Source organism: Aquila chrysaetos, chromosome 13 (genome assembly GCF_900496995.4).
Source record: "Aquila chrysaetos chrysaetos chromosome 13, bAquChr1.4, whole genome shotgun sequence".
Classification (NCBI taxonomy): Eukaryota; Metazoa; Chordata; class Aves; order Accipitriformes; family Accipitridae; genus Aquila; species Aquila chrysaetos.
In genome coordinates this window covers 27949503-27964766 of record NC_044016.1, presented here as the reverse complement: position 1 = coordinate 27964766, position 15264 = coordinate 27949503, and the positions used below count along the sequence as shown (strand labels likewise).

The window sequence follows — 15264 nt, the reverse complement described above, 5'->3', positions numbered from 1 at the left end:
TCTTCCTTCAACCCTTCAAATAAGTAACTAATTACAAACCAAATACATTTAAAAAAATAGAACAGTCTTTTTTGTCAAGAGTGTGCAATTTACTTAAAGTGCAATAATGATTCTGTAATGATTCAAGCCTTAACTACTGAATTTGTAAACACCAGAACTTCATTCTGTGTAGAATTTTCTATAAAATGCTCCTGACAGAATCAGGATTTAGGAAACCCAGGGCTGTAACTCCATGTAGCTTAGAACATAGTTAATTCAGATTGTGCCTGAAAGTTAGACAGACGAGCAGAATTACCAGATTACAAAATTGTGGTTTATAGCCAAAGTAATGGTCTTCAGTCTAGTTCTTCATTAACACAAGTAGTAAGAGATGTCCCATCTATTCCTTGCAGGTACACATATCACAAAATGTGCTATTCCATGTGTTGATGTTGTATAAACTACTGGAAGAAAGCATTTCCACATTTGTGGATTTCAGCAATGTTATTCAAAATATAAGACTTCAAATCCAGTTTCCTTCTGAAGCCAGCCAATAGCATACTTGCACTTTTTTTTTCCTAACAACTATTAACAATTTTCCAGTTGGCCAAAAAAAAAAAAAAAAAGTCCTTCATGAAGCTGGCAGATAGAGTTCTTTGTTCACTCTGCACAGTGTTTTCATTTCCAACACAATGACAGACAGAGAAGTATTGTGTTTTCAAATGTATTACAGGAATCCTGTGATTTAGTTGTTGCTATTAAAGAATTATATTCAGAGATTATATATTCTGAAGTGAAATGATTTCCACCTAACTATCCTCCTCTTATGTTCTAGACAGAGAATTTATAACACATTTGATTACAGCAATATCATACCGCAGAAAAAGGCAGGTAACTTTTTAAAAAGTTCTCTATTATTCTGTTGCCTACTCCCTGAATACTGCCAGATGAAGGACTACTTGGTTTTCTCTCTAATACTCTAACATCAGTGTGCACAATCTTAAATGATCTTTTGATTCCCCATGCTACAAAAATAAATTGACATGTACAAAAATAAATATGGCAGGTAATGCTGTAGAAGGTCAGCGTTCTTCGGAAGTTTAATACTCAGTGTACCACTTGCACTTTAGTGACAACAAGGGAAGGACCACTGCTACACTGGAAGACAGAAACTGGTATTATCCCTTCACCACTGATTTACAGAGAACTGAAAAGGTGTTTGATGCTTTGATTTGCTGAGCATACACCTTAGGTTTTGTGCCCTATCCCTGCTCCCCATTTTCAAATTTCCCTCGCATCACCAGGATTCTCGTCACTTTCCTCAGCAGTTCCATTTCAGTCTGGAGGCTGCTCAAGGGTAATGTTAAATTTTGGCATAAGGTCACACTAAATATAATGGGTCACAAGCTTGACCCGTTCCTCAGACGAAGTCACCATGGCAGAAGAGAAACAGTTTCTCTGCATTGCCCCTCTGTGTACTAAATAAGCTGAGAAAAGACTTCTTTCTGACAAATGTGGAAAGATTCTGTTTAGAAAGATCAAAAACCTATAAAGAACAATATAAGCTTTGATATATCGCTTTTAATATATGCAGCATATTTTCACATATAAATTCATGCATACAATTGCATTTTCAAACACACTTGTGGCATTAATGGCAAGGTAAACCCATATTTTTCTAGGTATGCATTCTTACATAGATGGATAACCAAGGTTAAGTTCATAAATTCATTCACTTATGTAAAAAGAGGCTAATTTTTCAAAATAGTAAGTACAACCAACTAACTGAAATCAGCAACATATTTGAAAATAGGAAGAGAAAAAAGCATGCATCAGCCTTCAATTTGAGACTATTTTTTAATTTCTGGGAAAAGAATACTTACCACAGTTACCGACGATACCTCAGTTCACCTCAAAGACTAAACTGAGTACATATCAGATGCTTTCTATTACAGTTAACTTGCAAAAGGAAAAGTCAATGCCTCTAACAAAGTAAAAATATTGATTTTTTCCACCTGATAAAAACAACCACAAACAAGTTAGAAAGCACTGTGTTCTAGGAATAAACAAGTAGTTGCATAATTATGTATTTCAGCTTGTGAGAGCAAAGTTATTTTTCTCCATTATTATTAGAATTTATTTTGTTATTCTTTTTTGATAAATGCAATTAAAGCTTTATAAAAAAAACCCCAAGCATGTAAAAAAAAACGCTCTCAAAATCCCCAAGCACTTACTGTCACTGAAGTGAAAGCACAGTGGCTAAATAAGCCCCTCTATTGGAGTTCAATGTCTGGAAATTTGTATATTGATGCTATTAGAATAACTACATTAGAAATCCTTCCCAGACAGAATCCCTGGAGTGTATGTGTTTGGGGTTTTTTTAGGTTGTGGCAACTGCAGATAAGTAATACCTTTAATCACTTTTTCCCCTCATATGAAATAAGTTAATGGTTCTGGCTTGCCTGCACTCTGAAAATCTTTGCCCAGAGACAGAAATACAAAATATTGTATCATACAGTTAATATTTAGCTTTAAATACATGAATTCATTTTACAAATAGATTTTACAAGCAAACACTTGAATTCAAATTGTGTTCCAGTCTCTGGCACATTGCCACCATCACATATCATATGTATCAATGCAGAAAATGAATGAAGTACATCAAGTATTTCAAATTGAAAACCAACTGTTTCTGAATATGATGCAAAGTTGACACGTGTGTGTATTTTACCATTTAAACCAACAGATCCAGTCATTTCTCAATCTAGTAGTACCTGGGATATAGATCTACTTTGCACATACCATTTAAACTGCATTAGGCAGCACAAATGTCAATAGACACAAAACATCCCAAATTACTGGCAGGTGATCATGTTCTGAAATCACACTGCTCCATTCAACACAAAGCACAGCAGCAGCATCTATTCGTGAAATTGGAGAGAAACAGCAAAAATAATGGCCGCACTTGCTAGGCAAAAGAGTCCAGGACTTCACCATTTCCTGAAGTCCCTTCCCCAGCTTTTGAAAAAACACAAAAGCTTACCTTTCTGTACACCAGCATGTTTGGGGATTCGTCAGCCACCCCGTTGCTGCTTTGCCCATAATTATTTCCTTGTGCCATGTCCCACAGATTTGACCCGCTTTTGAACGTTGCACTGTAAGAGGTAAAAGTGGTTTCAGTAAGACATCGCCTCAGGTCTCCTTCCTTCCCTGACGATTAATGGACCTGACTTTCTACCAACATGTGATCAGAATCAGTGTACGCTCTTACTCCAACAGATATTTACATTGGAGCGAAGCTGCTAATTCACCACTTACTGTCATTACTCTCTTTTGCCTGTAAATAATGAATGTAGTAAATTAATCTAATTTAGACGTTAATGAATTGTCACGCCGAATAGCTCCCTGACATACCATACCATGCAGCCGCCCGCTCGCAAAGCACTCCTTCCTCGCCCGCACAGGCTTCCCCAAGGGATGCTCCGCACCTCCCAGAGCACAGGTTTGGGAGGACCGACTCAGCCCACGGCTGAGCATTCGGCAGTGCCCTCTCCTCGCGGCTCAGGCCGTAGCAACTTTCACGAGCCCCGAACGCGCACGAAGCAAACCGGACGCTTTAAACTTCTCTTTAATTCACCCGCACGTGTGTGCTCTTACACGTATGCCGGGGGAGGGAGGCAGGCGACAGGGGGGAAAGGAAGAAGCAAGCCAGAAACCCTTTCCGGTTGTTTTCACCTACTTTCATCGTACTTCGCTGCAAAACGCCGGCTCCGCCGCCAGCCCCGTGTCCTCCCCGCCCTCCCCCCGGTCACACGGGAGCCGCACGAAGCAAGAGCTCGGTTCGTGCCGTAGCTCCGGCTTCGCACGCAGGTGGAAGAATGCGCTCCATCTACAGACCGCACCGGCGGTTGCGGGGAGCCCGGAGGGCTGAGCTCTACTCCAAACACTTACCTCCAAAGCCCCCCTCCCCTGCCCCCCCCCAGACCTCTCGCGTCCGGGTTTCACCGCGCCTCGCCCACAGCGCCGGCTCGCCCTGCCCTGCCCTGCCCTGCGGCCGGCCAGGGGCGCGCGGCTCTCGGCAGCAAATGGCCGGGAGGGGAGAACCGGCCGGCCCGGCAGGGAGCGCGGCGCGGAGCCCGGCGCGGCGCCGGCTGTTTCAGCACCGCGGACAGCGGCAGCGGCGCCGCCCGGGGGGGGGGGCTGACGGGGCCCCCCCCGCCGCCCCCTCCCGCCCCCGGCGGCACCGGGAGGGGGCGCGGCGGGGGGGGGGGGGGGGGGCGCGGAGCGCGGCTCCCCGCCCGGCTGGTTTACCTCCTGGGCCAAGGTCACTGCGCCGTGGCCGCGGCTCCTCGCCTCCTCCCGCTGCTCCTGGCGCGCCCCGCGCGGTCGGTGTCAGCCGGCAGCGGGCGGAGGGACGCGGCGATCGCTCATCACACACACACACACACGCACGCACACGCACACACACACACGCACACGCACTGCGGGCGGAGGCGCTGCTGCTGGTGCTGGTGGCGGCGGTGGCGGTGGTACCGGCGCCGCCGCCGCCGGGGCTGCGGCTCTCCCCTCCTCTGCCGGAGCGGCGGCAGCTCAGCTCCCTCCCCGCAATGGAGCGGCCGTCACGTGGGGGACGGGCACGTCAAAGGTGCTGCTGTTGCTGCCGCTCCGCCACACAGCAGCCCTCCTCCGCCGCCGCCTCCTCCTCCTCCTCCTCCTCCTCCTCCTCCTCTTCGGCGTTCTCGGCTCGCTCGCCGAAAACAGCGGCCAAGAAACTGCAGCTGCCAGCAGATCTGGCAGCAGACCCTGTAAATGAGATTAGGCAGCACTGGAGGGCTGGGCAGGAAGAGAATGTGGGCTAATGGGATAGGGAAGGAAGGGGGGAGTTGGTGGTGGAAGGCACTGGTGAGGAAAGTGTGTCACCGCCTTCTTACTCCTTCACCGACAGCAACAGGGAAGCTGCCGGTTCCTCTGCCTTATGCTGGACACTTCACGTATTTTTTTCAGAGAGAACCAGGGAGAGCTTGTGCCGTGTCGGTACCGCAGATCTCTCTGAGCAGTGGAACAGAGAGAGCAGCTGCATAGGAAGGAGCCCTCAGGACACCTCAGGCCACCCTCGGGGCTGTTTTGCTATGTCCCAGGCAACTGCCTAATTTGTCAAGGCCTAGCACTGGCCACGCTAAAAGAAAAAGATCAGGTCTGCAAGTCTCATCGCATCCGGACAAGAATGCTTTGACTTTCCAAAAGGGTTGAAGTGCCCAGAACTCAACATCCAGAAGAACACAAGATACTTAAGTGGTTAAGCTTTGGAATATTCCCACTGGAAATCGTCCTTTCTGGTAACAGGAACTCTTATTACAAGGACGATCTTGCAAAAGAAGTCGTCATCAACTCCGCACTGCACCTTGTGGAGTGTGCGCTGGTAAAGCACGCAATTCAAGCACAGACATTTCCATATGCGCTGCATCATCTCCACTCTTATTTTTTCTACCTTTCTTGCATCTCAAAGAGACTCAAATCAACACAACCCTCCTAGAAGCTTGCTAGTATCAACCACTGCAACTACTTTTAACTACTCTTCCAAATTTTGTAGAGGCCTTCAGAAACTTTAAGAGAGAATGTAATAAATTAGCTTAGGCAACAACAGGGAGTCACAGTGGCCACAACAAAATAAAGGAGAAGGGACAGGGCTGATCTGGACTTCTTGAAGAGATAAGGAAAGGAAGACATAGGTTTGATAATTGTCCTAGAATGAACACCAAAGTAAAGAAAGATGATCTCTGATGTGAATAGGAACATTCTTCAGAGAGAGAAGTAGTAAAAAGTGACATGACCCCCGCCGAATAAGAATCAGCAACTCAGTCCAATGAGCTATATTGGCAGCAAAGGAAAGGAGCTCTGTAGCGGACAGATACTGTATGTCTCAACTTTTACAGAGGAGAATAATTCAGTATGTCACAAGGAAAAGACAATGTGGAAGCAAATGGTGTGGACAAGAGAGAAATCTGGAGTTTTAAGATGGAAGAGAGATCAACACAAGTGAAACAATTCAGTGGCACAAGAGGAAAGTGAAGAAGTATCAATGGTGCAAATAGTGGGCAGAGAAAAGTACAAAACTAAAAAATAAACAGAGAACTGAGAAAATACTTGTTTCCCATTAAAATCCACGTGACGTACAATAGCATCTTGTTAAGGCTAAGCAACAAAATCTGAATCAAACTATTAATCTTCCAACAGACCCTGTGATTCAGTCCAGTCCACTGTTGAGAAATGGGTACCAGCAATAAAGATCTCAGTCTATAATTTCCCTAGCTTTCACACAGACGTCCTAAATAAGCAGCACTGCAGTGTTGAGATCTCACAGATTTGACGATGGAAGACTGATAGGTGCACTGGAAGTCAAGGGAAATGCCTCCCGAGATCTGTTACGAACAAAGTGACACCCTTGTGGTTTTATGGCATCAAAATAAACTCAAAGTCTTATTTATCAGACTGGTGTTTAAATTTCTTTTTGAGACTAAAAATAGGAACTGCACAAAATACCTTGTAAATGCAATTTTACCCTAGAAGAGGGATAGGAGGAAAGTCATTTAAAATATTGATAATACACATATTCCTTCCATTTGTTCTACCAGCCAATGCTTGACATAGTAATTGCGTGAAAAGGCATAAAAATCAAACATTAATGAGTTTCCAATGAAGTCATACATTTGTTTTCTTACTGTGCCTCATCTTGTTACTAATCCAAGTGAGAAAACCCAGAGAAAAAGAAACTCTTTCATACTGCAATTCTTGGACTACATACATGAAGTTGTTTACAAGATGACTCCAATCTACCTATTTACTATAAGCTATTCAGCAAATGCATTCTGGCAAGGGTTATGTGTCTTTGAAAAACTCCCCAGCAAAGCTGACTAATTCAGGCAGCAACATTTCCAACCTTTTATTTTCTGAGAATCTCTTCAAAACTAAAGGCAGAGGTATCCCTAACTGAGTTAGATTTTGGCTATACTGCCTCCAACCTTGCCTTTACTTTAATTCTGCTTTAACCATTCTGACTAATTTCACAGATAAAGTAAAATACAAAATGCTATACTAGTTAGGTGAGGCTTATATATTCTCTTTGAAAATAACCAAATTTCATTATCATAAATGAGGTTCTAACGCAAGTATGTAGGCAGAGCAATGACTTGGACCTACTGAAGTCAACAGATGTTTGTCCGGTAATGTCAAAAGGAACTATAGTTCACACAGAGTCTTTAATCTTGTCCTCAGAACCAGAGGAATAACTCAAACATCCCAGTGATGTGTCTCATAACTACGGACTTGCTACGCTGAAGCACACCAAAAATTTTTCCACTTCACCAGCATGTCCACTGTCAAAATGAAATAGAAGCTCTAAAACATGAAAGGGTTAAATGGAAATGAAGACCAGAAACAACCCAATAGAATTTCCTTTTTGTCACCATTTTGTGGTGAAAGAGACCCTGAGCTGGACTACTTCCATAAATGCAAGTGAAAAGAAAAGAATTTCTTTTAAAAATACATAACTGGATAATCTCATTCAAATGCAGTTGGAAGTGTTTGTTCAATAGCCTATAAAAGGCTTTAATTCATAAATTACTTACACATCTTTCTCATGTTCAGAGTCATCACTTATCTCATACACAAGCAGCATTAGCATCCCCAGAAAGCATGGTCTGCCAGAAGAGGAATGGCCTGTTTCAAAATGCAAGGCAAAACTACTCATTAATAAAACAAAGATGATGGGAAAGGCTGCCAAGGGGCAGCTTTATCTAAAAAGGCGATAAAGTACACATGATTTAGCAAGGTGGTGACTACATTTTCTGTGTTTAGTTTGCATTGTCAATACAACTCAAGTATTCCAATAACATCATATGCACATGGTACTCATAACACACAGGCATTTTTAAGTCAAAATATTATGTCAGGATGTATACGACTATCTGGATGTGAAAGAGATCAGGAATTTTGTTGTCTGTCCTGCTGACCAATGCTATAGCGTTATGTCAGTATGCTGCCTATATCCATCAATTCATCTCATCTTATACCTAGACTGAATGTTCCTTGGAGTAAAGACATGCTGTGCAAACTCTTAGCATAGCATGATCTTGTTCCATGACCAAGTCTTTAAAACATTACAGCATTATAAACAATCACATTCAAACTTACTAAAATAACACAAACATTCTAGTTAACTAGGCTCTAAACACTGACATGAGTTATTAGTGTGCTACCTTAAAGTATAAAATCCAGATTTTTCTTCCGCTAGCCTGGTTAAGCACAGAGACGGTCCATCTACTTTAATTGAACCAATATATTTGTGACCCTACAGAACCACAAGCGTTTCAGTGCCAGGCTCTGAATTGGTAGCTAGTGATTCCAGGTCCAATCCTTGGCCTTTCTGATGAGATTTGAACACCTGCTCCTTCAGGATTGAATTGCAATCAATCCATTTAATGTAGGTCTTCAAATGTCATTCAGATGATTACAGGTTACACTATGTATTTGCTACAACTGAACCCAGGACTGACTTACAAACTTCACCGCTTCCTTTGTGGCACTTTTTTTAAGCCCTAGGCATCTGGTTTGTCACCTACCTGCCAACCCTCTTGAAACTTTAACTACCTTTGTCAACTTATGATGCTGAAGATCAAAGCTATTTGTACGCTGTTGGTTAGGGCAAGAGTTAAAACACAGCAAAAAGAGGACTTTCAAAACAGAAAAGAAGGTAACTAAAAAGCAATCTAGATTTAACAAGAAAAAAACTCTGAACTGGGAGAACAGCAACCACAAAAAAGCTAGACATGGACAGATATAATTTCACAGGCATGAAAAATTATTAGAAATAAGGAAAGCCCACATTTCCATAATCTTTTTTTTTAAGTATGAAATAGATATAAACACACACCCCATACAGATCCCACAGTACAATTTGCATATATTTAAAACTTTAATGCAACTAATTTCATACCCTACGGAAAATGTCAATTATTACTGTCATAGAAAAGCCACAGCTACATAGAATTTGATATCAAGATGGTGCCCCACCACAGCTATCCATGGAAATTCAACAGCTTCTACAGGCAAAGCAGAACTTCAAGTACTTGTACTGCAGTCTTGACAATTAAGCCAGTTCTAATGACATCCAAAAGAGGGCAGTCTGTCTCAGTCAAAGAGAAAGAGGTGACATTAGCTACCCGATACACAAGTAGTATGGATCAACATTAATTTTCATTCCACAGAAAGAACTACCACAACCAGCTATACACCCTCATTTCCTCAAAAAGTGAGAGCATTTACAGAAAAGAGACTTATTGCACTGTATTCCTTAAAAACTGCCTGGAAGACTCAAGATTAATTAATTACTCCTGATCTTACATCTAGGTTACCAACTAGAGAAATCAAGCAAGCATGTAGGAACAGAACTAATCTCCAGAAAAAAGATGGGGTTTTGAGTCAAATTTGCATCTCATCATACCAACATCCTTGACTCAAGCAAGATTCTGAATCCTGGTCTCCCAACTCCCAAAACAGCTCTTGGGGAGGCTTTTCCATTTTGTGTAAAAGCATTATTGACACAAATCAAACCTAGAGTTTGCAGAACGGGAGACTTGGTCTCTGCTTCAGATAAAATATTTAAAATAAGGGTGTATTGCTCTCAGCATCTCTTATTACTTGGTATTTATGACATTCTCCTGAGAGGCAAAGATGAGAGACTTATAGGTTAATATCCACATCTTCAGATGCTGCATACCTCACATAGGAGTGTCCAACTACTGAGCAACTTTATATGAAGTAGGGAAAGAAAACACAGTGACTGTGGTTTTGTGAATTTAGCTACAATTCTTTTAGCCCAAGCTATTTGCTTAATTCAACCTGACAGTAGTTTCAGGTAAAACAAACAAACAAACAAACAAAAACAACCCCCCCAAAACGACCATAGTATTTTGGGGTTTTTTTTGTGGCTAAAACAACAAAAAACTCCAACAAACCAAGTAACTGGCCCTTCTCCTTTATTCATCAAGAAAATATCTGGGGCCTGATTCATAGGACTGCATTTGCTCAGATCAAAATAGAATAAGCCACTTATTAAGGATTAATGAGGAATAAGTCACTGATTTAGAATCCTTTGGCATGAAAGGACTAGAGAAGTACTCGGAAGCCCTATAAAGGGAAAGGAAAAAGTGCACCATGTATGAGAATGCCATGGTTACAGACCAGACCAGATTAATTGTTGAAAGACATCATAACAGAATTAACAGGAGACACGGAGAACTGGCTGGAGGAACAATTTGTGTGGCAAAGAATTGAGCTGATAAATAAAAATAACACAGCAGAAGAAAACAAGGAAAAAAAAACCAAGGAAAAAAGAAGAGGCTCAGAAGATACGGTAGAAAGTACAGAATGAGACATAGGACTTGGCCACAGTTAGCAGGGGGCAGTTCTTGCAAGCTGTTGAAATGGTTTTTGGGGAAGTGGCAGATGCGTTTAAGAAGTTCATAAGGAGAGATTAGGGAGAAACTGAAAAATTTTGAAAAGCAAAAATTGTCCCTTAGTGTATCTGATCTTCCCCTGTTAATACAAAGACAGAATTTCTAGAAGCTTCTAACAAATAGGTAAATGCCAAAAATACATGCTGAATTTTGTAGGTTTTTGTCAGTTGTCACAGGTATTTTTCTTATTAAAAAAAGAATTTTTCTTCAACATACCATTTTAACTGCACACTAAGTTTACACATACCACAAGAAAAAACCTGCGGCAGCTATCAAGTCAGGAAATAGCTTTGAATGGTAGCACCACACCATCACAGGTAGCCTGCAAGTGCCACACTCGGCTATGCAGGCTACTACCAAAATTCCCCGTTCCAGCAATCAGGGTTGATGTGACTTAATCTCATTAATTCACCCAGCTGAATGCACTGGAGAAAAAGAGAGCTCAGCAGTTTAACAGGCTTCGTTCATCATTTTTCTTTCCTTCCCCCACCTTTCATTTTGAAGTTCCCTCTATCATTCACGAACTCCCTGCCTTACATCCACAGGTAATCTAATCAAACAGCCTTTTTCCCCCAAGGGCATTTTGTTTTTCTAAAGGTTTAAATCAGCCAGAATCAATTCGCTGATTGTGCATCACAAACTGAACCAATCTACATCCATTTATATCCAAGTACGCACAATAAATATAGTTATTCTCTCACTTATTTCATTCTTTTAAAACTCTACAGAGCACTCAGACTAAAAGGAGGGCTTTTTTTTTAAATTAAATTCTCTGGAAACTCAAGGGACTAAAAATTACAAAAAGCAAATAACAAGCTGTCTATGTTGGCTAAAGATTCCCATTAAAAAAAAAGGTAATAGAACCATAAACTAGGGCTGTGGGTCTTTTTCAAACCACAGTATAGACTCGAGTCCTTCCCAGAACTCACCCCTTATAACAAAGATTATCCCTTCAGACTACACAGTTATTAGCAGACATTCAACTTCTATACAATTTCTCAAATATTAAAGGAAACTTCCTTAAACCTCCAAAGTGCAGATGTATAGTTCAAAACAATTGGCTGAGAAAGAAAATTATATTTATGAAAAAAAAAAACAAACTTGGCTGTATTCTCTCTAAAATCACAAGAGGTTAGGAAGAAGAGTTCGAACAACAATAAATCTAGATGTTCAAAGTAGTCAGCCAGAACAGTTTAGACAGTTAAGAACCTAAGTCTTACAAAAACTTTGATATCATAAAACTTGCCTCAGCTTCCAATATTTGGGAGTCAGTGAGTAAAACACCCATCTTTACTTAAACTATACTATAATATCAAGCCACTCTGCAAGCAAGGAAGACTAAGTAACCCTGACCAAGAGTTCATAGCCTGAAATAGCTAGCAGTGAGGTAAAAGAAGAAGGAGGAAATTAAATGATGCAAGATGTGGGAAAAGAAATCTAATGTTGTGTACTCTCTTTCCAAAAAGATCTTTGTTACTGTGCACAGTATCATTCTTTAGTTAATGTAAAGAACTGCTAAACACAAGGATATACACAGTTGGCTTTGTCACTAGCTTCTACTTCAGTACTACAAGCAGACAGTGAAGCCTGGTAAGGTATCTGACAGATAAAATGCTTGAAAAAATTGTTTTCCCCCTAATATAGCAATGGCTTAAACCTTTATTTTTCTGCAAGAGAATGGAGGCAGAAAGGAGCAGTAAAATAAACTGGAGTTAGAGAAAGCAGAGCTTTGCTGTGCCTAGATTGGGAACTAAAATTTTATGCAAGGGAATCAGGCATCCAGCATGAGATTTGCACAATATAAAGACTTGTCTTGTATGGGAGGAGAGAAAGATATTTAGTGATGGGCATTTGGATAACAGAAGAAAAAGATATGGAGACAAGTGAACAAAGAGGTCATGATAGTCAAGGCAGGAAGGTAGCATGAATACATCCAGACTGAAAAATGTTCCACAGTGGGGGAGGACAGTACTACTTATTTAATAAGGAAGCAGACTGAAATCAGATTCCACAATCTCAATGACTCTGTATGCCAAATGAAACTTGTGCAGCTGCCAATGGTAAAGGAAGAGGATGGACTAGGATGAGAGAGAGGGAGCAAAGAGGATAATTTGGAAAGCAAGGATTGATCCCATTTTCTCTGCAAATTGGTTAGATAATTTGGATAAAATTAACAAAAGGAAAACTAAATCCAAGGATATACAAGAAAAGAAAAAAAACCTGCGCACCATAGAAAAGAACGCACTTGGCTTTTCATCTAAACAACGAAAAAAGAATGAAGGTAAGTAAGGTTCAGGGAGTCATAGGGAACGAAAATACTTGGAGACTGGACAAAAAAGCAAAGAGCATTACAGAAACAGAGCAAAAAGAGTCCACTCTTCCTGGGCAAGGACAACCAGTCTTTAAAATTAATTGGTACCATCTACTTCCTGACTACAAATAATGAGGGAACAGGTTCTGAGCAAGTTTCAGACAGGGGGAGCATGGCTTTGTATCTAGGAATAAGTTTAGCTATTAAGGAACAAGGCTGGTTGCGAAATATGAAAAACTAATTTATTAGTCTAAGCCACAAGAGCTTCCAGGGATTTCTCCAAAGGTACAAAAAGCCACAATAGGGACTGCTAAAACCTAAGCAAATGGCTTTTATGTGGCAGAGGGAACTGAAATTTACAGTCATGAATTTGTAGCAATGTTCATAGTTTCATTTGCACTCTCTTTCTTTCTCTCCTATGCAGCATTTGCTCATCTGATAGTGCTACAGGATGCTAATGCAGAGGTTATCTAACTTGTGTGTTTGGCCTCACGGTACTACTTGTTCTACACTGATGACTATGGCTATGTACTATATGCAATAGATAATTTTATGTCATTATAATGCAGTTATATCTAGCACATATTCATCAGAGAAAGTGGTTTCATATTGGCTCAGATTGTTTCAAACAATTTGATAGGGAGAGGATTAACAGAAGTGAAATCTGGCTTTAGTTCATTTAGCCCACCTTAGACCAAAAGCTCACCTAGTGAAAAGCAGCAATCAAGACACTTCCTTTAGCATGCAGCAGGTGTTCAGGAGTGACCAATGGCTAGGCCCCCACAGATTCAACCACAGCTTTTCTCAGTTGACTTCATGTTTCATTTCTGAGTTGTTTGGAGATGTTTTCTATGGCCATATTACCATTTCAGTTCTCATAAGTGGAAGTATTTTTTCGTTCTCCTAAACCATCAAACTTTGCAAACACATTAAGAAGAAGGACCTTGAAACATGGAACCAACCTTGCAATCTAGACTGATAGTATCTTCCAAAGTAACAATCACTTTCACAGCATCATTCATCAGCCATGAGACTCACATGCAGGAAGCAAATTGCAGATATAGAATTGTACGTGCCATCCCTGCCTAACCACTTTTTTAGCCAACTAAACGTCACTTTAGTTTGGTGAAGCATGTTCCAGTATACTGTTGCTGATGTTATAAATGCCAACATTGCTTTGCCAGTCACAATACAGCTTGCAATTGCCCTTCCCAACCTCATCCCTGAGGGGTACACGCAATATGCCAATAATTTGTATGCAGGCACTTGTGACAATGGAAGGCCAACATTCATTAATTAGAGCAGGAAGAAGATAAAGTCATGAGCTTGAACTGATGATGGGCAATTTAACAGGAACATGAAAATGTTTCAATTCTAAACGTTACCAGGTAATAATGTTGTCATCACAAGATACTAGTCCTGCATGCACAATAGTCCTCTTCACTCTGGCCTCTCTCCATTTCACTACCCAGCACTTGGGCAGTGCTACCTGGATAACCTCTCCATGCCAGCAATTCAGAGGGAAACGAATAGGACAGAAGTCACACTTCCTCCTCGGCGTACACAATGCCCATTCCTGCTTCCTGCACTCTGCAGAAAAGCAAAGAATTGCCACTCAGTAGTGCAGTCTGTGGGTGCGGAGGGAAGACTGCTTTAAGGCAATGATTCCACATGTCAAAGCAACCAAACTTACGCTGCACTATTCATTCTGGGACAAAAATCCTCTAAGAGTAAGTCTTACAACTGCAGAGAAATGAGGTACAGTCAGCAGCAAAAGCTTAGTAAAGTAACAGAGAGGCCCACCTCACAGGCCCTTCCTTCCTCCTCAAACCATCACTGTCCTAAATCCCAAAAATGAGAATGTTGTTACAGTATTTACTGATATCAAATACTCATAGAATCATCCATCAGCACAAGGAAGCACAATCTTTGGCTGTTTCAACGTACTATCTTTTCTGCAATATTCCAAGATCCTTCTTTGCCCAGCTCTCTTGCCAAAAAAGACATTATTAATTTATTTTCATAGTGGAAGACAAGTAGCTCTAAAACATCTCTAAACCAGCCTTACAGAAACCAACTGCAGAAAAAACAGCACCATAATTAAGAGGTAAGAAATCAGGTATGATCTTCAAAAGTTCCAATAAGCCATTTAAAAGGTGATGTCTCTTCCCTTTAAAAATAAATAATCACTTAAACAAATGCAACACTGATGTCTGAGCCCAAAAAAGCACCCCTATCAACAGGGGAACCTGAGCACATGGTAAAGTCCAACTAGCTTCAGTTGATGTTGATAAAGCATTTTTGCAGATTTTCTTGGAACAGTATCTAAAACATTACAATTAAACATGTGAAGCGGCAAAAAAGGGAATGGGAAAAGGAGCTTCCTAGGGCATCACAAGTGGGACATAATGCATGTCTAATTTTTTTTCATATCTTTAACTTTTCAAAATTGTGTTTAAT

General features: G+C 41.1%; 1 protein-coding gene and 1 long non-coding RNA gene across 11 annotated transcripts in view; both read right to left on the bottom strand.

The window, feature by feature from the left end:
• Positions 1 to 3134, bottom strand: part of RGS7 (regulator of G protein signaling 7) — a 263514-nt gene extending 260380 nt beyond the window's left edge. For all 10 annotated transcript variants that reach the window (XM_030034927.2, XM_030034922.2, XM_041128388.1 and 7 more), the window contains exon 1: positions 3023 to 3134. In XM_030034927.2, coding sequence (XP_029890787.1) covers positions 3023 to 3100 — 78 coding nt within the window. In that variant the 5' untranslated portion in view covers positions 3101 to 3134. The remainder of the gene's footprint in view (positions 1 to 3022) is intronic.
• A 5793-nt stretch (positions 3135 to 8927) lies between these two features.
• On the bottom strand, positions 8928 to 14638 carry LOC121233746. The gene is made up of 3 exons (XR_005933827.1): positions 13511 to 14638; positions 12714 to 12750; positions 8928 to 9160 (listed from the first exon to the last, which is right to left on the bottom strand). It is a non-coding gene; the product is annotated as an uncharacterized LOC121233746 (long non-coding RNA).
• Between the last annotated feature and the right edge of the window lie 626 nt (positions 14639 to 15264).